The sequence below is a fragment of the Ranitomeya variabilis genome, chromosome 1 (genome assembly GCF_051348905.1).
Source record: "Ranitomeya variabilis isolate aRanVar5 chromosome 1, aRanVar5.hap1, whole genome shotgun sequence".
Taxonomy (NCBI): Eukaryota; Metazoa; Chordata; class Amphibia; order Anura; family Dendrobatidae; genus Ranitomeya; species Ranitomeya variabilis.
The window spans coordinates 310,850,188-310,874,333 of record NC_135232.1 but is presented as its reverse complement, the minus strand read 5'-3'; the positions used below and the strand labels follow the sequence as shown (position 1 = coordinate 310,874,333).

The following is a 24,146-nucleotide window of genomic DNA, read 5'->3' as shown; positions in this document are numbered from 1 at the left end:
AGTACACCGCACAGCTCACAGCACAGCTCACAGTACACCGCACAGCTCACAGCACAGCTCACAGTACACCGCACAGCTCACATCACACCGCACAGCTCACAGTACACCGCACAGCTCACATCACACCGCACAGCTCACAGCACAGCTCACAGTACACCGCACAGCTCACATCACACCGCACAGCTCACAGCACAGCTCACAGTACACCGCACAGCTCACAGTACACCGCACAGCTCACAGTACACCGCACAGCTCACAGCACAGCTCACAGTACACCGCACAGCTCACAGCACAGCTCACCGCACAGCTCACAGCACAGCTCACAGTACACCGCACAGCTCACAGTACACCGCACAGCTCACAGTACACCGCACAGCTCACATCACACCGCACAGCTCACAGCACACCGCACAGCTCACAGCACACCGCACAGCTCACAGTACACCGCACAGCTCACATCACACCGCACAGCTCACATCACACCGCACAGCTCACATCACACCGCACAGCTCACATCACACCGCACAGCTCACCGCACAGCTCACATCACACCACACAGCAAACCGCACAGCTCACCGCACAGCTCACAGCACACCGCACAGCTCACAGCACACCGCACAGCTCACATCACACCGCACAGCTCACATCACACCGCACAGCTCACATCACACCGCACAGCTCACATCACACCGCACAGCTCACATCACACCGCACAGCTCACCGCACAGCTCACAGCTCACATCACACCGCACAGCTCACAGCACACCGCACAGCTCACATCACACCGCACAGCTCACAGTACACCGCACAGCTCACAGCACACCGCACAGCACACCGCACAGCTCACAGCTCACATCACACCGCACAGCTCACAGCACACCGCACAGCTCACATCACAGCTCACATCACACCGCACAGCTCACAGCACACCGCACAGCTCACAGCACACCGCACAGCTCACAGTACACCGCACAGCTCACATCACACCGCACAGCTCACATCACACCGCACAGCTCACAGCACAGCTCACATCACACCGCACAGCTCACATCACACCGCACAGCTCACATCACACTGCACAGCTCACATCACACCGCACAGCTCACCGCACAGCTCACAGCTCACATCACACCGCACAGCTCACCGCACAGCTCACATCACACCACACAGCACACCGCACAGCTCACAGTACACCGCACAGCTCACACCACACAGCACACCGCACAGCTCACAGCTCACATCACACCGCACAGCTCACCGCACAGCTCACAGCACACCGCACAGCTCACATCACAGCTCACATCACACCGCACAGCTCACATCACACCGCACAGCTCACAGTACACCGCACAGCTCACAGTGCACCGCACAGCTCACAGTACACCGCACAGCTCACATCACACCGCACAGCTCACAGCACACCGCACAGCTCACAGCACACCGCACAGCTCACAGTACACCGCACAGCTCACATCACACCGCACAGCTCACATCACACCGCACAGCTCACAGCACAGCTCACAGTACACCGCACAGCTCACAGTACACCGCACAGCTCACATCACACCGCACAGCTCACATCACACCACACAGTACACCGCACAGCTCACAGCACATCGCACAGCTCACAGCACACCGCACAGCTCACAGTACACCGCACAGCTCACATCACACCGCACAGCTCACAGTACACCGCACAGCTCACATCACACCGCACAGCTCACATCACACCGCACAGCTCACAGCACAGCTCACAGTACACCGCACAGCTCACATCACACCGCACAGCTCACAGTACACCGCACAGCTCACATCACACCGCACAGCTCACAGCACAGCTCACAGTACACCGCACAGCTCACATCACACCGCACAGCTCACAGCACAGCTCACAGTACACCGCACAGCTCACAGTACACCGCACAGCTCATAGTACACCGCACAGCTCACAGCACAGCTCACAGTACACCGCACAGCTCACAGCACAGCTCACCGCACAGCTCACAGCACAGCTCACAGTACACCGCACAGCTCACAGTACACCGCACAGCTCACAGTACACCGCACAGCTCACATCACACCGCACAGCTCACAGCACACCGCACAGCTCACAGTACACCGCACAGCTCACAGTACACCGCACAGCTCACAGTACACCGCACAGCTCACATCACACCGCACAGCTCACAGCACAGCTCACAGTACACCGCACAGCTCACAGTACACCGCACAGCTCACAGTACACCGCACAGCTCACAGCACAGCTCACAGTACACCGCACAGCTCACATCACACCGCACAGCTCACAGCACAGCTCACAGTACACCGCACAGCTCACAGTACACCGCACAGCTCACAGTACACCGCACAGCTCACATCACACCGCACAGCTCACAGCACACCGCACAGCTCACAGTACACCGCACAGCTCACAGTACACCGCACAGCTCACATCACACCGCACAGCTCACAGCACACCGCACAGCTCACAGCTCACCGCACAGCTCACAGCACACCGCACAGCTCACCGCACAGCTCACAGTACACCGCACACCGCACAGCACATCGCACAGCTCACATCACACCGCACAGCTCACAGCACACCGCACAGCTCACAGCACACCGCACAGCTCACAGTACACCGCACAGCTCACAGCACACCGCACCGCTCACATCACACCGCACATCACACCGCACAGCTCACAGTACACCGCACAGCTCACTTCACACCGCACAGCTCACATCACACCGCACAGCTCACATCACACCGCACAGCTCACCGCACAGCTCACAGCACACCGCTAGCATTAATAATTGAGCAGGTTTGGCGAGTGATCTCTAGGTTGATCTGTGGCTGAGCTTATTGCATATGTGATGGGTAAATCCAATGTCTGAGCACCTTTAGGGGGACGTGTAGTGGAAATAGATAATACTACATTGCATAAACATCTATTGTTGGTCCCCTGTGAAGTTACAATAACATACTTGAGGACACCACACGCATTTTGCTATTGAGGATGACGGTCTGAGAATTGTACAAGTAACTGATAGAGAAGGCAGGCTGGTTTATAAACCAGCGCAATTTACAGGAACTTGTAGATAAAGTGGGGAATTTTAATAATCCCTTCATGTCTCCTGGTATGGTAGACATGATATTTGTATTACATCCATATACAATAATATGTTTGTCTATGGGGAGGCGAACGCGTTGAGATGAAGACGTGGATAATTCTAGGATATAAACTGTTCAGTGAATGGTGTAATTAATAAAAGACCAGTACTGAGTTTATTAAATGCAGATTGCACCTCCTCGGATTATACACTAGTCAGTTCCATGTGATTGGCGAAGGACAACCAAGAGAGCTTTTCTGAGGTTTTAGTTGTATTTTATTATTAGTAATTAGCCACATCCTATAATAAAAGATATGAATGACATATTTGTGTACTACATATAGTCTCTTTGTGTCTTCTGTTTTGTAATATAACAATAGAGGTTAAAGTGGTTGTCCATGACTATTTATATATTTTTTACTATGGGCCTAAAAACTGACAGGCAGATAGTCGCTAACAGAGGCGACTGCCAGCCTGTCCTACCTGGTGTTAGCTCAGAGTGGTGACTGTCCGCTCCGGCCAGCGATTCAGCTGCTCCACGTCATCAGGGCAGCTCTTCTTCCAGGCTGCTCTATGGAAGGGTTTGTGATGGCTGACATCATACTGATTGACTGCCTAGCTGCGGGGAGCAGGCTGTCCATCACCATGATGTTGACAGTCACGCCCCGTTAACAGATCAGAATGGTAGAGAAGCCGCTGCTCTGTCAACGTGACGTCAGCGTAAGCCACTGAATTACCTGTAGGAGCAGTCTGTGGACCACTCTGTGCTGGCAGAGATCGGACTTGGGCACGACAGGCAGGCAGGCAGCAAATACCTGCTTGTTAGTTCTTAGGCACATAGTAACAATATTAATTAAAAGTTTTATGGTTATTTAAACGATTATTCAAATAATTTTTGAACTCTGGGATTTATAAATGTTACAGTCGAGCATCAGTGACTTAAAGTAACATACATGGTCTTGTCAATGAGTGGACAGGGGCTTAGTCCCTTAATAAATAGTCATGAGCAGCCATTCTGATTATACTACACAGTTGAAAGTTATTAAATAATCATGTTTAAAGAAAATATATTATTTATTGTTTAATCATTAATTATAGTGTAAAAAGGACTATGGCACGCTGCCCATCTGTAGTTTATAAGGCAGGATTTCATCTCGTAGCAGCAAGTAATAATTTCTTCCAAGTGATGTTACAAAATTTAGCATAGTCTAGGTAATCCAATTTATACAGTATGATGTTTTGGTTATCCGACCTTCCACAAAAACACAATTGCATTTAAGGAGAGGAGGAGATGAAACGCTTATATCAGGTAACGATTATTATGGAGGTTCGGCAGATGCTGATATGATGGGTTCTCACCGCTCGGCAGAGGCTGACATGACGGGTGCTCACCCCTCGGCAGAGGCTGACATGACGGGTGCTCACCCCTCGGCAGAGGCTGACATGACGGGTGCTCACCCCTCGGCAGAGGCTGACATGACGGGTGCTCACCCCTCGGCAGAGGCTGACATGACGGGTGCTCACCCCTCGGCAGATGCTGACATGACGGGTGCTTACCCCTCATGATAAAAAAGGAAGGCAGCCGACAGGACATCAATAGTGGGATGCATGCTCCAGTACAACAACCCAATTGGAAATGAACAGTCTTCAAAGTAAAAGGAACAGCATCCAGTCCAGGTGATAAAAGAATCCAATATCTTTATTCTGCCATAATGCAACGTTTCAACCTAAAAAGGTGCTTAACCCTCATCTGCTGATCCTCCAAGAGCAATCTTAACCTTTAATAACCCTCATATCTCTCGCTGTTTCTGTGCTGTATGTAAAATTGATGACGCCAAATAGGTGGACTGTCATCAGTAGTGTCAGGCTTGGATGCAAAAAGAAAAAAAATAACACCTGGCTGAACAAAACTAATAAATCGGAACACACCCTATGCACACCACTATTGATTAGCCGTAAACTTAGGATATTGTGTTAGATTTCCAGTTAGACTATGGTCACATGAGTGTAGATTTTCTCTCTCTCTCTCTCTCTCTCTCTGTCTCTCGAGAACAAGATTTCTCCATCTTCTACATTGTGTGAGTCCGTGGAAATCAAACTGCACTCCGATGTCATCCAAGTGCAGAACAATGTTTTCCACGCACCTATAGACTTGTATGAATGAGAGTAATCCGATATGTGCTGCATTGGCATGAGAAAAAATTCTGATCAGCGCTGCCCGATAGAATAACATTGGTCCGAGTGCTATCCGATAAAACAACGACTAGCCCTCGTACGATGTATACGCTTGTGTGAGCAAGCCATAACAGAAATTTCTGTGCAGTACCAAAACTAATTTTCCTTTTGGACATTTGTGATTGCTAGTGATCACAGGCTTCAGCTGAAGTGTCTAGAAAAGATCATTTGACTAGAGTTCTCCTTCATGGGGTAAAGAATGTACTGTATTTGGTAGAAATGCTGCGTATTGTATCTCCTTACTGGTGTGTATGAGAATATAATTCACGCTCATGTTTCACTGATTCTGTAGCACCAGCAAACCTCCACTTATTGTAGTGGTTGGAAACAAGAGAGACCAGCAGAAGCATCGCTTTGTACCGCGCCATGTTCTATCAATTCTGGTAAAGAAGAGCTGGAAATGTGGGTACTTGGAATGTTCTGCCCAGAACAACTGGCACATCCTGTTACTCTTCAAGGAGCTTCTCATCAGCACCACAACAAGAAGCAGGAGCCACACACCAAGCATCTGCCTGCAGGGGGCGCTTCACCGAGAGCGGTGCAGTGTAATGTGAGGACACTGCATGGTATAGGAAGGCGTCACCAGTCACCACCTCTAATGCAAGGTCGCCAAAGTCGGTAACACACAGACGGCCTCACATACTGAAACGGTCTCAGAATCACCTTGTTGTCAAAGTAGTCACTTAGAAAAGGCAATCACTGCCTGATGGGTTACCCACTGCAGTCCTGGCACAGCACTGTCCATACCAGTGTAGTCGTAGCCGTACTCCAGCACAACCACACTTCTACAGAACCACACTGACATGGACATTGATATGCCTGATACTGCAGGAAAGGATCACACTCCCTTCATTCTGTTGATTAAAAGGAATCTGTCACCATCTGAGCATGATGTAGGGGCAAAGTTCCTGATTCCAGTGATGTGTCACTTACTGGGCTCCTTGCTGTAATTTCAATAAAAATTGACAGATTGACAGATTTCTGTGAACACTGTGTATAGGCAGAAAGCTGACAATCAGTGGTGGGGGCGGGGCTGTACAGAGTTAATGAATATGGTGGACTAATGGCAGCAGGTTTACTAGTCCTCTAGTGATAATCTCCTGCTGATAAAACAGTAATTTTACCAAAACTACACAAAGCAGCCCAGTAAATGACACATCACTGGAATCAAGGTCTCTGTGTCTACATTATGCTGCTCTCAGATTAGATGATAGATTTCCCTTAATGTTAAAGGCAGTTATCAATGCTATATTTCTGAAAACCTTTAAGCAATTCCTTTCACTGGCTGAGAAAATGAAAAAACTACAACACTTAATTTGGTCATAGACATTACATTAATGTTAGCTGAACTCACCGATTTCGGTGAATCAGTCAAAAAAAATAATGGGTCCAATTTAGAAAGTATCTTCTCTAGAATTCTGCTATGAAACACCTTGAAATGTCTCAAAATCGATGTGCAACTCAAAGTTGTGCAAAACATTGTGACTTTTGGCGCTTTTCCACCACGTCTGAGCCAGGTCTAACCTTTAGAAAAATACATGGAGCTGAGACAGGATGGGGTAGGACCAAGCACGTCTTACGAATTCGGGATATTTTACGGCACTAAGGTGCCTGACTGGGGTAACATTTCTGGCAGTGGTAGACACCAGTTTTGATGAATCGGGCCCTATGAATATAGTGGTGGCCCAACCATCTTCTGCCTATCTTGGTCTTTCAGCACTTTGTGCCCTTATCTCTAATAAAATAAAAAGGAGTGCTCAGCCAAGCCTGAAGATTTATTACAGGACTGAAGGAGATAGTTCTGATTAATTCCAGCTATCTATTGTGTATGGCCAGATGTAGGACCTCCATACAATTGAGGTTGAATTCAGATGTCCAAGAATCATGGTTGGAGTTTGGATCAGTCGTAGGTCTCCTGATCAGAACTCACCAGCTTCCTCGGATGTTGAGTTTGGGTCAAGAGACCAGCAGCCAGCTCAGGTATACATGAATTGTGATACTGAGACATCTGAGTTTAGGCTTAGGCCTATGATTACAGCGGCCACTGGTGGCCATTAAAGATGTAAGCTGATTAGTGATCGCTTAATAGCCCATCTAGATGGGTCCACAGAACTTTTATGCTCATGGAATGATCGTTAACATTATCATTCTGCGGGCATTGAATACCGTTGAGCATAAACTACAATCAAAACGGGCGGTTTTGGAACTCGTGTTTTTTTTGGTGGAGTTTGTGCTCCAAAAACTAAGCCAGATTAGAAGTCACCCTAAAAAGTGAAGTTATCCTACATAAAAGCTTCATGTGTATTTCAGATTGGGGGGAGATAACTGTCACTGTGGACACCTGTAATCCCTTTCTCAGGCATTTTATTCCACTTAGCCAATAAAGGTCTTGCTTAAAGGGGTTGGCCACTTTATGATAATTTTTACAACTTGTTTCTGACAGATTGGAGCAGATGATTTTCCTGGCCCTGCTAATGGAGGGACATGTAACTTGACATGTCCGTAAGCAGTCTCCATAGAAAAAGGGCAACTGATGGACAAGTAAGGACCCAGGCTCATCAATCGGCAGCCATGACGTTTGTCTAGAGGAACTTCCTAAATAAGGGGAAGCACTTTACAAGGAGCCCTAATAATATTAATAATCTCTTTATTTAGATCTCCCCTGCTCTCCGAATAATAGAAGTGACTTTTACTATTTATCATAAAGTGGTCGCCCTCCATAACCGCAGAGTTTAGATTAGAATAGTGGAAAAAATGTGACTGTCATTGCTTGGCACTGGCTAACACAGCGACATTTTTATTGAGGCAGCTTTGCTACATGTAAGCCAATGTTGACACATGGCAATAATCAGAAATCCTCCGCTCAGCCTTATGTTCTATGAGGAATCTATAGTATGTCAAACACAAATATTATTCTGTCAAACCTTATGATAATGGGAGACCTTTGTACACCGAAAGCAAAAAAAGTCTCCTTCTCCATCTGTCATGTCATCCAGCAATAAAGGGCTCTTCCATGATTTCAGTTTTATCACATCCATTTTATTACTGGCATATTTTAGGTGTTATCTTTAAACTCTTGTGGGAAAGGTCTGGATTGTAGGTATCATACCTCATTTTCTCTAAACATGACTATATTCTTTCCCCTCGGATATGGATGTGGACCAGGAGGGGTTAATATATGCAGAGCAATTCGGTATCATTCACCGTTTTTTTTTTTCTCCGCTACAATTCTTGTCACCAGCATTTGAAGTAATAAATATATATAATAAAAACAAGTCTTTGTTATATATTGTGTTTATTTTATGGAAAAAGATCTGTTTCTTTATTTTTTTAATTCAAGTTAATGGACCCATAAAGAAAGGTATATTGTTCCATTCAGCCTAAAGGATCCAGAGAGATCTAAACACATTGTACAAATTTCAGGCCATTCACACTTTGATTTCTATTCTAAAACAATAAATTAGTACTACAGCATTTTTTGTTTTCTCTCCAGCATAACATTACAATTTTTTAATACAAATTAAAAGTCAGAGCTGTGTGAACAGAGACTTGAATAAAGATAAAGTGACCAGCACCTTTTGATGAGTGTGTTTGAACATCATTTCGTGGCACTTACTAATATATAAGTATTACTGGTTCTCCTGCACTTATTATTGCAGCCTTCCTCACGGACTGCCCAGCTCTCCCCAAAAAGCATGGCAACGCTGACAATCACAGGAGGAGACCCTGTAATGCTAATATTAGTAAGTGCCACAAAGTCACGACCCCAACACATTTGGTAAAATCAGATGTTCAATCCCTTGAAGGATTTTAATTTTACTTCTTTCTTGCTTGGAACTTGCATGTGTAAAGGGAACCTGTCCAATTATTTTGCCTTAGCCACGGGCAGCATGAATCAGAGACAGGCTGTCTTGTAACAAATATGTACACTACTCACAAAAAGTTAGGGATATTTGGCTTTTAGGTGCAATTTATGGAAAATGTATAAAGTTCACGCTACAGTGATATTTTATCTTGAAAGTAGGGCATTTAAGTAGAAGCATGCAATGGTGATTTCCTCATCTTAAACAATTTATTGAAACAAAAGCCAACAACAATGGTGGGTATACCCCAACAAAAAATGTCGCTATCTCAATAACTTGTCATGTGGTCTTGAGCATCAATTACAGATTAAGAACAATGTCTCATGCTGATCACAAGTTCAGTGATTGACTGCTGTGGCATGGCATCCCACTCTTCTTGAAGGGAGGCCCTCAGGTCTTTGAGGTTCTGGGGTACAGAGTTACAAGCCTCTACACAGTGACTCAGGTCTATAGAAAGCACAGGCCACTCCCTTTGAGGTACCCCAGTCAGCAACATATCCCAACACCACGCCCCTAGGTTGACAGCCATTGTCTGATTCAAGCTACCCATAGTCCCGGCAGCCATAATCTCACACCATCAGCCCAGCTCCACCGCCTCTTGAAAATCTGGCTCAGCTGCCCTGCTGCTCCCCCCTGGCAAGGACTTTGCAGTCAGAATTGTAGCCATAATGATGACTCATGCAGGAAAAAGAAACTTCCTGTTTCTACATGGAGCTAAGGCTACTTTCACACTAGCGTCGTTTGCAATACGTCGCAATGCGTCGTTCAGGAGAAAAAAACGCATCCTGCAAAGTTGTCTGCAGGATGCGTTTTTCCCCATAGACTAACATTACAGACGCATTGCGACGTATTGCCACATGTCGCAACCGTCGTGTGACGGTTGCGTCGTGTTTTGGCGGACCGCCGGCACAAAAAAACGTTATATGTAACTTTTTTTGTGCGTCGAGTCCGCCATTTTCGACCGCGCATGCGCGGCCGAAACTCCGCCCCCTCCTCCCCGGACCTTGCAATGGGGCAGCGGAAGCGTTGTAAGACTGCATCCACTGCCCACGTCAGGCATTTATTTCACAGCATGCGTCGGTACATCGGCACGACGCACTGCGACGGGCCCGTACCGACGCTAGTGTGAAAGCAGCCTTAGAAGGATTCACCTAGTCAGTTTTTAATCACGTGATATCATTGACCTAATAAAAAAATTAGCTATTTGGAAGGGCAAAATGAGCAACTGTAAGTTAGTTAAGTAGCGAATGAACTGTGGCGGTGGAGCTTTCGTATTGCTTTTCTAATGTCTTTGGGCCCATTGACTTTTTTTGGCCAAGTACAGAATTTGGTCGTGTCAATTTGTCAAGAGAAAATGGGGTTTCTGTCTTCACTATTTCATATGTTTCAGACTGAAGATGTAAATGAAATTCAACAACAAAACAGATCTTAACAAGCATACCATTTTTATTCTAAGTAGTTTGCATGGGATTTTTGTAGACAGGCATGAACAAGTTCAAGTACAGCTCCCCTGCCTGAAGACATGTTCGTGTTATCAAGAAGGAAATATTCTAAGTAACATCATTGACTACATTAAAATGGTGAGGATATTCCCACCAGGAAGCATAAATACATTGTCCAAAGGAAACACTAACATTATTATACATACCATGTACTGATTTTATATAAAAGAAGAAAATGTAAGAAATAATAGCCATATACAATGGACATGTAAAAATAAAAAATACTAATTAAGAAAATTAGAATACAATATTCAGTGGCAGATTGGGTATCCAGAGCCCTGGGCAAGTCAGAGTGCAAGCCCTCCAGCAACACATGTATAATGTGACATGTTACAGTAGTGATCAAAATAATCGCAGTCTGTTCAAAAACATGAGTTAATCACAAAATCTTTATACTAGTTTTTATTTCCGTGCACTGGGAACATCACACACTGTTTTCTAATTCAAAACATGAAGAGAAATGTACATAATGTTTAACTACTTTAAAGAAAATAAAAAATGAACATTGGGCTGATCTAAAAAATAGCAGTGTCTGCATTTGGCTTTACAAACTCACAATAGGTACATTTTCCTGTGAATCACTAACCTAATATTTAGTTGTCACCCACAGTTTTTTAGAACTGCTTCACATCTATGTTGCATAAAGTCAACCAATTTCTGGCATCTGTCAACTGTTATTCCATCCCAGGACGATTGGACTACATCCCACAATTTTTGGCATTTGTTGGCTTTGCCTCAAAGAAATTTTTGATGTCCCCCCACAAGTGGTCTATCAGACTAAGGGTCACACTAGCGAGTTATACAGACGTATGAGCGCAGAAAATACGTCCAGAAAATACGCATTACACACGGCCCAATGATTCTCTATGGGGCAGCTCCTATCTGCCGTATATTACGTATCCTTAATATACGGTATGTTGCGGGCATAGAAAATCGCAGCATGCTGCGTTTGTCAGCGTATTGCGCAAAAAATCCACCAATGAAAGTCTATGGGGTGAGAAAATTACGGATTACACACGGACCATGTGTGTGACTTGCGAGAAATACGCAGCGGTGTTCTATAGAGAAGCCGGCAATTCAGTGCGGTGTACAGTAAAATCACACTGACAGAATAGAATAGAATAGGTAGAATAAATGTGTACACATAGAATACGTATATATATATATATATATATATATATATATATATATATACACACACATCAGTGAGACACATATACATATATATATTTAATTCAGCGCTAGATAGCAGAAAAGCCGGTAATTCAATTGCCGGCTTTTCCTATCTCCTTCATAAACCCGACAGGATATGAGACATGGTTTACATACAGTAAACCATCTCATATCCCTTCTTTTATTACATATTCCGCTTTATTAATGTAACAAGTGTCTGTGTAAAATTTGGGGGCTCTAGCTATTAAATTAAAGGGTTAAATCCTGGAAAAAATTGGCGTGGGCTCCCGCGCAATTTTCTCCGCCAAAGTGGGAAAGCCAGTGACTGAGGGCAGATATTAATAGCCTAGAGAGGGACCATGGTTATAGGACCCCCCTGGCTAAAAACATCTGCCCCCAGCCACCCCAGAAAAGGCACATCTGTAAGATGCGCCTATTCTGGCACTTAGCCTCTCTCTTCCCACTCCCGTGTAGCGGTGGGATATGGGGTAATGAAGTAACCTATTGTAAGGTGACATTAAGCCAGGTTAATAATGGAGAGGCGTCAATTATGACACCTATCCATTATTAATCCAATAGTACGAAATGGTTAATAAAACACACACATTATTAAAAAGTATTTTAATGAAATAAAGACACATGGTGTTTTAATATTTTATTATACTCTTAATCCACCTGAAGACCCTTGTCACCTGAAATAAAGTTAAAAAAAACAAGCTACAATATTCCATACCTTCCGTCGTTCAGTCTTGTCCCACGCTGTAAATCCATCTGGAGGAGTTAAATCATTTTACACCCAGGAGCTCTGCTAATGCAGCTGTGCTCCTGACTGTAAAACTTGGTGAATGAATGGAATGCAGGGGAATGTACTGTAGTTACCTCGAGTCGTGGTGATGCGCCCTCTGCTGGATGAACTCATATGAACTCGAGCCTGGGAACTTTTCAGAATATTTTCTCACGCTCGAGTTCCACACGGGAGTGGGAAGAGAGAGGCTAAGTGCCAGAATAGGCACATCTTACAGATGTGCCTTTTCTGGGGTGGCTGGGGGCAGATGTTTTTAGCCGGGGGGGGTCCTATAACCCCTGGCTAAATATGACATTAACCCTTCATTACCCCATATCCCACCGCTACGCGGGAGTGGGAAGAGAGAGGCTAAGTGCCAGAATAGGCACATCTTTTACAGATGTGCCTTTTCTGGGGTGGCTGGGGGCAGATGTTTTTAGCCAGGGGGGTCCTATAACCATGGTCCCTCTCTAGGCTATTAATATCTGCCCTCAGTCACTGGCTTTCCCACTCTGCCGGAGAAAATTGTGCGGGAGCCCACGCCAATTTTTTCTGGGATTTAACCCTTTAATTTAATAGCTAGAGCCCCAAAATTTTACAGACACTTGTTACATTAGTAAAGAGGAATATGTAATAAAAGAAGGGATATGAGATGGTTTACTGTATGTAAACCATGTCTCATATCCTGTCGGGTTTGTGAAGGAGATAGGAAAAGCCTGCAATTAAATTACCGGCTTTTCTGCTATCTAGCGCTGAATTAAATATAAATATATGTCTCACTGACATATATGTATATACATATATACATATATATAAAAAGACTGTATATATATTTTTAAGAATATTTGAGCCGATGGATCCATGATATGTCCATTTTGCAAGCCTGCGAGAGAAAAATCGCCGTACGGAAGCCATACGGATGACACACGGATAAATTTGTGCGTAAAAATTGTATCCTCGCATTGAATACGGAACAGTGTTTTGGGACAATTACTGTGTATTACGGCCGTAAAAAACGGACCGTATTTTAATACGCCTAGTGTGACGCCGGCCTAAGATCCAGGGATTGTGCTGGCCACTCCATAAGCTCAATTTTGTTTTACTGGAACCAAGATTTTGCTCGTTTACTGGTGTGTTTAGGGTCGTTGTCTTGTTGAAACATCCATTTCAAAGGCATATCCTCTTCAGAGTAAGGCAAAATGACCTCTTCAAGCATTTTAATATTATGCAAACTGGTCCATGATCCCTGGTATGCGGTAAATAGGTTCGGCACCATAGTAAAAGAAACGTGCCAAATGTGTCTTCAGAGGGTACTGTTGCTTGAATACAGACTTTGGGGTCGTCTGACAAACTGTCTGCGGCCCTTGGACCCAAAAAGAACAATTTTACTTTCATCAGTCCACAAAATGTTTCTCCATTTCTCTTTAGGCCAGTTGATGTGTATTTTTGGCAAATTGTATCTGCTTCAGTAGACTTTATTTAAAAAAACCAAACAAACAGTGGACTTCTTGCTAAGAGATTAGCTTCACATAGGCGTCTTCTGTCACAGTACTCTCATGTAACTTGAGACTGTCTTTGATCATCCTGGAGCCGGTCATTGGCTGAACCTTTGCCATTCTGGCTATTCTTCCTTCCATTTGAATGATAGTCTTCTGTTTTCTTCCACGTCTCTCTGGTTTGGCTTTCCATGTTAAAGGGAACCTGTCACCACGTTTTTGGAAGATGGGATAAAAATAGCGTTAAATAGGGGCAGAGGTGGGCGTTACATTAGTGTGTTTGTTATGCGTTTATTACCCACCTAAGTTGCCGAAATACCTTTGCAAAGTCTCCGTTTTCGCCTGTCAATCAGGCTGGTCTGGTCAAAAGGGCGTGTTGTCTTCCCCCAGATTTTGCGTAGTTTTCCGTTGGTGGCGTAGTGGTGTGCGCATGCTCAAGGTCCCGAATCCTCTGCCAGGGGATTTAAAAGAGCGCGCTGTTCGTTATTTCATTGGTGATCGGTGGGCGCGGCCATCTTCCTTTGGCCGCGCGTGCGCAGAAGCGGCGCTCTGCTGGCCGCGGCTTCAGGAAAATGGCCGCCGCGATATCCATCTGCGCACGCGCGGCATCCCGCGGCCATTTTCCTGAAGCCGCGGCCAGCAGAGCGCCGCTTCTGTGCACGCGCGGCCAAAGGAAGATGGCCGTGCCCACCGATCACCAATGAAATAACGAACAGCGCGCTCTTTTAAATCCCCTGGCAGAGGATTCGGGACCTTGGGCATGCGCACACCACTACGCCACCAACGGAAAACTACGCAAAATCTGGGGGAAGACAACACGCCCTTTTGACCAGACCAGCCTGATTGACAGGCGAAAACGGAGACTTTGCAAAGGTATTTCGGCAACTTAGGTGGGTAATAAACGCATAACAAACACACTAATGTAACTCCCACCTCTGCCCCTATTTAACGCTATTTTTATCCCATCTTCCAAAAACGTGGTGACAGGTTCCCTTTAAAGCACTGGAGATCATTTTAGCTGAACAGCTATCATTGTCTGCACGTCTTCTAAGTTTTACCCTTGCCAATCAACATGTGGTAATATAATTTATACCAAAAACGTCAATTAATCTAGTCATATTGGACTGCTATTATTTTGACACTACTGTACTTGATGTTTTTGAGAGGTTGTGATGAACACACAGGTGCCCTGGTGAACATATGCAGATTTAAAGGAGACAAATGCGCCACACCAAATTTATCTCTTTTGTACAACGCTAAACGTAATGATAATGGATACTACCTACAGTTGTGGCCAAAAGTATTGACAAAAAAGTTATTGCCAACACCTGTTAGGTGCCACAGGTAAGTTACAGGTGCTGTTAATTACACAAATTAGAGAAGCATCACATGATTTTTCGAACAGTGCCAATACTTTTGTCCACCCCCTTTTTTATGTTTGGTGTGGAATTATATCCAATTTAGCTTTAGGACAATTCTTTTTGTGTTTTTTCATTTAAGACAAATTAAATGAAGATAATAACAAATAATTTGTGTTTGCAATCATTTTCAGGAAGAAACTGAGTATTATCTGACAGAATTGCAGGGGTGTCAATACTTTTGGTCACAACTGTAATAAGGGACAGCGCTATACATAACAAGAAGGGACCCTATGAAATAAAGATCAGAGCTATAAGTAAACAAAAAGGCCACAGTGCTCAATGTAAATTAGTATACTCCCTTTGAAAAGTAAGATTTTAATCAATATCTCTCTGAAAATATTGACAGGACTGAGTTTCAAAGAATATGTTTTAACCCAGAACATGAAAATAAGGTTAATAACATAACTTTGATTGCAAAATCTTCAGTTTTACTCAAATTAGTTGATGAAAAAAACTGAATACACCCCATATTAAAAACAACTATATGTAGTATTTTTTATTACCTCCGTAATTTTTAAGGCCGCGAAAATTCTTCTTGGCCTGGAATGAGAAAGTCGGCGACATATTGCAATATCTATCTTTTTCCATTCTTCAAGGACAATCTGGGCTTCCATAACACCACAGCAGTGCCACTATGTAATGACTCTATATAATATAGGTGTTTAACTTTTTGTGTTGAAGAACTGAAATAAATTAACTGTTTGATGATATTCTAATTTTGTGAGAAGCACCTGTATCTCCAGGGCCAGTGCGATAATCGGAAAAGAAGAGTTTGTGTTCTAAATCACAAATATGATCAAACCCATAACTAGAAAAATATGGAGCACTATCTCCACAATGTTTAAAGGGAATCTGTCACCCCCTAAATCGTATATGAGCTAAGGCCACCGGCATCAGGGGCTTATCTACATATCTGGAATGCTGTAGATAAGCCCCCGATGTAACCTGAATGGTAAGGCTGCTTTCACACTAGCGTCGGCACGGGGCCGTCGCTATGCGTCGGCCCGACGCGCGTTGTGAAAATAATGCCCGACGTGGGCAGCGGAAGCAGTCTTTCAACGCTTCCACTGCCCCATTGTAAGGTTCGGGGAGGGGGCGGAGTTTTGGCCGCGCATGCGCGGTCGAAAATGGCGGACACGACGCGCAAAAAAACGTTACATGTAACTTTTTTTGTGCTGACGGTCTGCCAAAACACGACGCAACCGTCGCATGATGGTTGCGACGTGTGGCAATACGTCGCAATGCGTCGGTAATGTAAGTCTATGGAGAAAAAATGCATCCTGCAACTTTGCAGGATGCGTTTTTTTCTCCTAAACGACGCATTGCGACGTATTGCAAATGACGCTAATGTGAAAGTAGCCTAAGAAAAACAGGTTAGATTATACTCACCCAGGGGCGGTCCGATGCCTCCCATCTTCACACAATGTCATCCTCTTCTTGTCTTCCTGCCGCGGCTCCGGCGTACTTTGTCTGCCCTGTTGAGGCAGGCGCAGGGAAAGGTCAGAGAGGCCCGGCACCTGCGCACTGCAGTACTTTACGCTGCCCTCAACAGGGCAAATCAGTACGCCTGCGCCAGAGCCGCAGCGGGAAGACAAGAAGAGAAAGTCATCGTATGAAAATAGACCGCGACACCCATCGGACCCGGAACGCCCCTGGGTGAGTACAATATAAACTGTTTTTCTTCCCTTTCAGGATACATCGGGGGCCTATCTACAGCATTACAGAATGCTGTAGATAAGCCCCTGATGCCGGTGGCCTTAAGGTACCTTCACACTAAGCGACGCTGCAGCGATACAGACAATGATGCCGATCGCTGCAGCGTCGCTGTTTGGTCGCTGGAGAGCTGTCACACAGACAGCTCTCCAGCGACCAACGATGCCGAGGTCCCCGGGTAACCATCGGGTTGCTAAGCGCAGGGCCGCGCTTAGTAACCCGATGTTTACCCTGGTTACCAGTGTAAAATGTAAAAAAAACAAACAGTACATACTCACCTTCGCATCCCCCGGCGTCCGCTTCCTGCACTGACTGAGTGCCGGCCCTAACAGCAGAGCGGTGACGTCACCGCTGTGCTCTGCTTTCACTTTACGGCCAGCACTCAGTCAGTGCAGGAAGCGGACGGCGGGGGACGCGAAGGTGAGTATGTACTGTTTTTTTTTTTACATTTTACACTGGTAACCAGGGTAAACATCGGGTTACTAAGCGCGGCCCTGCGCTTAGTAACCCGATATTTACCCTGGTTACCATTGTAAAACATCGCTGGTATCGTTGCTTTTGCTGTCAAACACAACGATACACGGCGCTCTGACGACCAAATAAAGTTCTGAACTTTAACCAACGATCAGCGATATCACAGCAGGATCCTGATCGCTGCTGCGTGTCAAACACAACGATATCGCTATCCAGGACGCTGCAACGTCACGGATCGCTAGCGATATCGTTTAGTGTGAAGGTACCTTTAGCTCATATACGATTCTTGGGGTGACAGATTCCCTTTAACAGCCATGTCATCAGCAAAGATTAGTTTGTTCGGGAAAAAAAAAAAATTTCGCAAAAAAAAAAAAAAATTTACCTGTGGCCTAACATTTCTGTGGTCTGGGCCACAACAAACAATATGAAAGTTGTCATATTAAAAGGCAACTTCATATCACAAAAACATCGAAGAGTGTGGGAATATAAATTTATGACCGTCATTGATGCCCACCACACAGGACTTAATCAGTCACAAGGATTTATGACTTACTACAAAATCTGAGGAATCAGCTCGAGAGACATTTAGGGCACCAGGTCTCTGATCTTACATGGATATTGGGACAATAAAAAATAAAATGTCCATTCATTATGTCAAGTCTCTGCTTTTTTTGTGCATATATTTGTGTTTCTTCAGTTACACTGTGTTATATCATGCCTGATGAAAAGGCCTAAGAAGTCTTGAAAGCTTGCTTTGTAATAACACTTATGATACCTTTTAATGGCTGATAAAAATAAAATTACTAATTTTGTTTCTCCCACTGAGGAAAATCATTTATGTCTTAAGAATCGCCGTCATGTTTCATATTTTGACAGGTGGGTGCCGCCAGGCCCCATCCCCACCCATTTTAGCGAGTTACCTAAAACTTTTATGAAAACACTAAAGATTGCAAATATTTTGCAGAACTTAGTGACTTTTTAAAACCAGAGCAATAACTTCCCCACATGGCTCTTGTAAGCAGAATGTTCATTTCTAAAGTGGTGAAATTATGGTTAGTAATAGGGATCCTTTTTCATGATTCTAATTAATACATTGGTTGGTACTTTCCAGCCACACTTCATATTAAATACTTTGCTAAATGGTGGCGGTTTGGAGGCACTTACTACAAATATCACATAAGACAGAACACGAATTGATTGTAAACCATTCCACTTTGCAGAAATATAAAAATGACAATTCGATAGACCTGACTTTCACATCTAATAGTCAATGAATGGGTGCATTATATGATTGGACAGTACAGTGAAGCATACATGAGCTGTAAATTTGAAAGAATGGCACAGGAGTATGGCCAAAGGCATCATGACACTTGTTCGTAGGCTCTGCACAAAAATTGCAATAAAAATTGGTCATTATGAGTTTGTTCAGTCAACTTCTTTGTATTTAACCATTAAGATTAACAATATATATATATATATATATATATATATATATATATATATATATATATATATATATATATATACAGTGGGGCAAAAAAGTATTTAGTCAGTCAGCAATAGTGCAAGTTCCACCACTTAAAAAGATGAGAGGCGTCTGTAATTTACATCATAGGTAGACCTCAACTATGGGAGACAAACTGAGAAAAAAAAATCCAGAAAATCACATTGTTTGTTTTTTTATCATTTTATTTGCATATTCTGGTGGAAAATAAGTATTTGGTCAGAAACAAAATTTCATCTCAATACTTTGTAATATATCCTTTGTTGGCAATTACAGAGGTCAAACGTTTTCTGTAAGTCTTCACAAGGTTGCCACACACTGTTGTTGGTATGTTGGCCCATTCCTCCATGCAGATCTCCTCTAGAGCAGTGATGTTTTTGGCTTTTCGCTTGGCAACATGGACTTTCAACTCCCTCCAAAGGTTTTCTATAGGGTTGAGATCTGGAGACTGGCTAGGCCACTCCAGGACCTTGAAATGCTTCTTACGAAGCCACTCCTTCGTTGCCCTGGCGGTGTGCTTTGGATCATTGTCATGTTGAAAGACCCAGCCACGTTTCATCTTCAATGCCCTTGCTGATGGAAGGAGGTTTGCACTCAAAATCTCACGATACATGGCCCCATTCATTCTTTCATGTACCCGGATCAGTCGTCCTGGCCCCTTTGCAGAGAAACAGCCACAAAGCATGATGTTTCCACCACCATGCTTTACAGTAGGTATGGTGTTTGATGGATGCAACTCAGTATTCTTTTTCCTCCAAACACGACAAGTTGTGTTTCTACCAAACAGTTCCAGTTTGGTTTCATCAGACCATAGGACATTCTCCCAAAACTCCTCTGGATCATCCAAATGCTCTCTAGCAAACTTCAGACGGGCCCGGACATGTACCGGCTTAAGCAGTGGGACACGTCTGGCACTGCAGGATCTGAGTCCATGGTGGCGTAGTGTGTTACTTATGGTAGGCCTTGTTACATTGGTCCCAGCTCTCTGCAGTTCATTCACTAGGTCCCCCCGCGTGGTTCTGGGATTTTTGCTCACCATTCTTGTGATCATTCTGACCCCACGGGTGGGATTTTGCGTGGAGCCCCAGATCGAGGGAGATTATCAGTGGTCTTGAATGTCTTCCATTTTCTAATTATTGCTCCCACTGTTGATTTCTTCACTCCAAGATGGTTGGCTATTGCAGATTCAGTCTTCCCAGCCTGGTGCAGGGCTACAATTTTGTTTCTGGTGTCCTTTGACAGCTCTTTGGTCTTCACCATAGTGGAGTTTGGAGTCAGACTGTTTGAGGGTGTGCACAGGTGTCTTTTTATACTGATAACAAGTTTAAACAGGTGCCATTACTACAGGTAATGAGTGGAGGAAAGAGGAGACTCTTAAAGAAGAAGTTACAGGTCTGTGAGAGCCAGAAATCTTGATTGTTTGTTTCTGACCAAATACTTATTTTCCACCAGAATATGCAAATAAAATGATAAAAAAACAGACAATGTGATTTTCTGCAATTTTTTTTCTCAGTTTGTCTCCCATAGTTGAGGTCTACCTATGATCTAAATTACAGATGCCTCTCATCTTTTTAAGTGGTGGAACTTGCACTATTGCTGACTGACTAAATACTTTTTTGCCCCACTGTATATATATATATATATATATATATATATATATATACATACATACACATACACACACACATATATACACACAGTACAGAGCAAAAGTTTGGACACACCTTCTCATTTAAAGATTTTTCTGTGTTTTCATGACTGAAAATTGTACATTCACACTGAAGGCTTCAAAACTATGAATTAACACATGTGGAATTATATACTTAACAAAAAAGTGTGAAACAACTGAAATTATGTCTTATATTCTAGGTTCTTCAAAGTAGCCACCTTTTGATTTGATGACTGCTTTGCACACTATTGGCATTCTCTTGATGAGCTTCAAGAGGTAGTCACCAGGAATGGTTTTCACTTCAGGGGTGTCCTATCAGGTTTAATAAGTGGGATTTCTTGCCTTATAAATGGGGTTGGGACCATCAGTTGTGTTGTGCAGAAATCTGGTGGATACACAGCTGATAGTCCTACTGAATAGACTGTTAGAATTTGTATTATTGCAAGAAAAAAGCAGCTAAGTAAAGAAAAACAAGTGGCCATCATTACTTTAAGAAATAAAGGTCAGTTAGTCCGTAAAATTGGGAAAACTTTGAAAGTGGCCCCAAGTGCAGTGGCAAAAACCATCAAGCGCTACAAAGAAACTGGCTCACATGAGGACCGCCCCAGGAAAGGAAGACCAATAGTCACCTCTGCTTCTGAGGATAAATTTATCTGAGTCACCAGCCTCAGAAATCGCAGGTTAACAGCAGCTCAGGTTAGAAACCTGGTCAATGCCACACAGAGTTCTAGCAGCAGACACATCTCTACAACAACTGTTAAGAGGAGACTTTGTGCAGCAGGCCTTCATGGTAAAATAGCTGCTAGGAAACCACTGCTAAGAACAGGCAACAAGCAGAAGAGACTTATTTGGGCTAAAGAACACAAGGAATGGACATTAGACCAGTGGAAATCTGTGCTTTGGTCTGATGAGTCCAAATTTGAGATCTTTGGTTCCAACCACCGTGTCTTTGTGCGACGCAGAAAAGGTAAACGGATGGACTCTACATGCCTGATTCCCACCGTGAAGCATGGAGGAGGAGGTGTGATGGTGCTTTGCTGGTGACACTGTTGGGGATTTATTCAAAATTTAAGGCATACTGAGCCAGCATGGCTACCACAGAATCTTGCAGCGGCATGCTATTCCATCTGGTTTGTGTTTAGTTGGACCATCATTTATTTTTCAACAGGACAATGACCCCAAACACACCTCCAGGCTGTGTAAGGGCTACTTGACCATTAAGAAGAGTGATGGGGTGCTACGCCAGATGACCTGGCCTCCACAGTCACCAGACCTGAACCCAATCAAGATGATTTGGGGTGAGCTGGACCGCAGAGTGAAGGCAAAAGGGCCAACAAGTGCTAAGCATCTCTGGGAACTCCTTCAAGATTGTTGGAAGACCATTCCCAGTGACTACCTCTTGAAGCTCATCAAGAGAATGCCAAGAGTGTGCAAAGCAGTCATCAAAGCAAAAGTGTTGTGGATTCTGTTTGTGGGCTCCCTCTGGTGGTTACTGCTGCTACTGGGTGACTTTGGTGGGTTGCGGCCTTTGGTTTCCACCTGTCCATCAGAGGCTGGGTGTTTCCTATTTTACCTGGCCTTTCTGTCATTCCCTTGCCGGCTATCAATGTATTCAGATGTGCTCTGTTTGGTTCCTGCCTACCTGCTCCCAGATCTTTCAGGATAAGCTAAGTGCTGATTTTCAGTTGTTGTTTTTTTTTGTCCAGCTTGCTTATTATGTCTCTATGCTAGCTGGTAGCTCTAGTGGACTGAGGTTCTCCCCATGTGCCATGAGTTGGCACATGGGTTCTTGTAATCTCAGGATGTTTTTTTTTTATTAGGGTTTTTTGATGACCGCTCAGACCCCTTTTGTATCGTTCTGCTTTCTAGTTTACAGCGGGCCTCAATTTGCTGAACCTATATATATCATCTCTATGTGTGTGCCTTCCTCTCATTTCACCGTCAATACATGTGGGGGGCAACTATACCTTTTGGGGTTCATTCCTCTGGAGGCAAGAGAGGTCTTTATTTTCTCTGCAGTACTAGTTAGCTCTTAGGCTGGTGCGTGGCGTCTAGAACCAACGTAGGCACGCTCCCTGGCTATCTCTAGTTGCGTTTGTCAGGCGTAGGGCAGCGGTCAGCCCAGGTTCCATCACCCTAGAGCTCGTCCGATATTTTGTATTACTTTGCTTGTCCCTTGCTATCCCTAGCCATTGGGATTCATGACAGTATAGCCGGCCCACAAAGTGTTAATTGTTTGGGCTGAAGCAGGAGAAAAATAAGTGTTTAAGGGAAATTTTTTTTTTTTTTTTTCCTTCAGAGTTTTGCTGCCTAGCCCTTAATTGCTGTCTAGCTGCTTCTTACCTCCTATTAACCCTTGAATGGCTCTGATATTAGCTGTTTAACATGGATGTCCAGAGTTTGGCTTCCAGCCTGAGTAATCTCGCGGCAAAAGTTCAAAACATACAGGATTTTGTTGTTCACACTCCCATGTCTGAACCTAGAATTCCTATTCCAGAGTTCTTTTCTGGAGATAGATCTACCTTCCTGAATTTCAGGAACAATTGTAAATTGTTTCTTTCTTTAAAATCTCGCTCCTCTGGAGACCCTGCTCAACAGGTCAAGATTGTAATATCTTTCCTGCGAGGCGACCCTCAGAATTGGGCATTTGCATTGGCACCAGGGGATCCTGCATTGCTCAATGTGGATGCGTTTTTTCTGGCATTAGGATTGCTCTATGAGGAACCCAACCTGGAGATTCAGGCTGAAAAGGCTTTATTAGCCCTCTCTCAGGGGTATGATGAAGCGGAAATATATTGTCAAAAATTTCGGAAATGGTCGGTGCTTACTCAGTGGAATGAGTGCGCCCTGGCTGCAAACTTCAGAAATGGTCTTTCCGAGGCCATTAAAGATATTATGGTGGGGTTCCCTACGCCTACAGGTCTGAATGAGTCGATGGCTATGGCCATTCAGATTGATCGGCGTTTACGGGAGCGCAAACCCGTGCACCAGTTGGCGGTGTCTTTTGAACAGGCACCTGAGACTATGCAATGTGATAGAATTCAGTCCAGAAGTGAACGGCAAAATTATAGGCGGAAAAATGGATTGTGTTTTTATTGTGGTGATTCAGCTCATGTTATATCAGCATGCTCTAAACGCACAAAAAGGGTTGATAAATCTTTTGCCATTGGTACTCTGCAGCCTAAGTTCATTTTGTCTGTG

General features: G+C 44.2%; 1 protein-coding gene across 2 annotated transcripts in view; it reads left to right on the top strand.

The window, feature by feature from the left end:
- The window catches only part of RASL10A (RAS like family 10 member A), a 32,930-nt gene extending 24,233 nt beyond the window's left edge, over positions 1-8,697 (top strand). Inside the window, exon 4 of one of the 2 annotated variants that reach the window (XM_077296807.1) lies at positions 5,639-8,697. In XM_077296807.1, the coding sequence (XP_077152922.1) occupies positions 5,639-5,900 (262 nt within the window). In that variant the 3' untranslated portion in view covers positions 5,901-8,697. The remainder of the gene's footprint in view (positions 1-5,638) is intronic. The other variant, XM_077296800.1, reaches the window with a different exon arrangement.
- Positions 8,698-24,146: the final 15,449 nt, after the last annotated feature.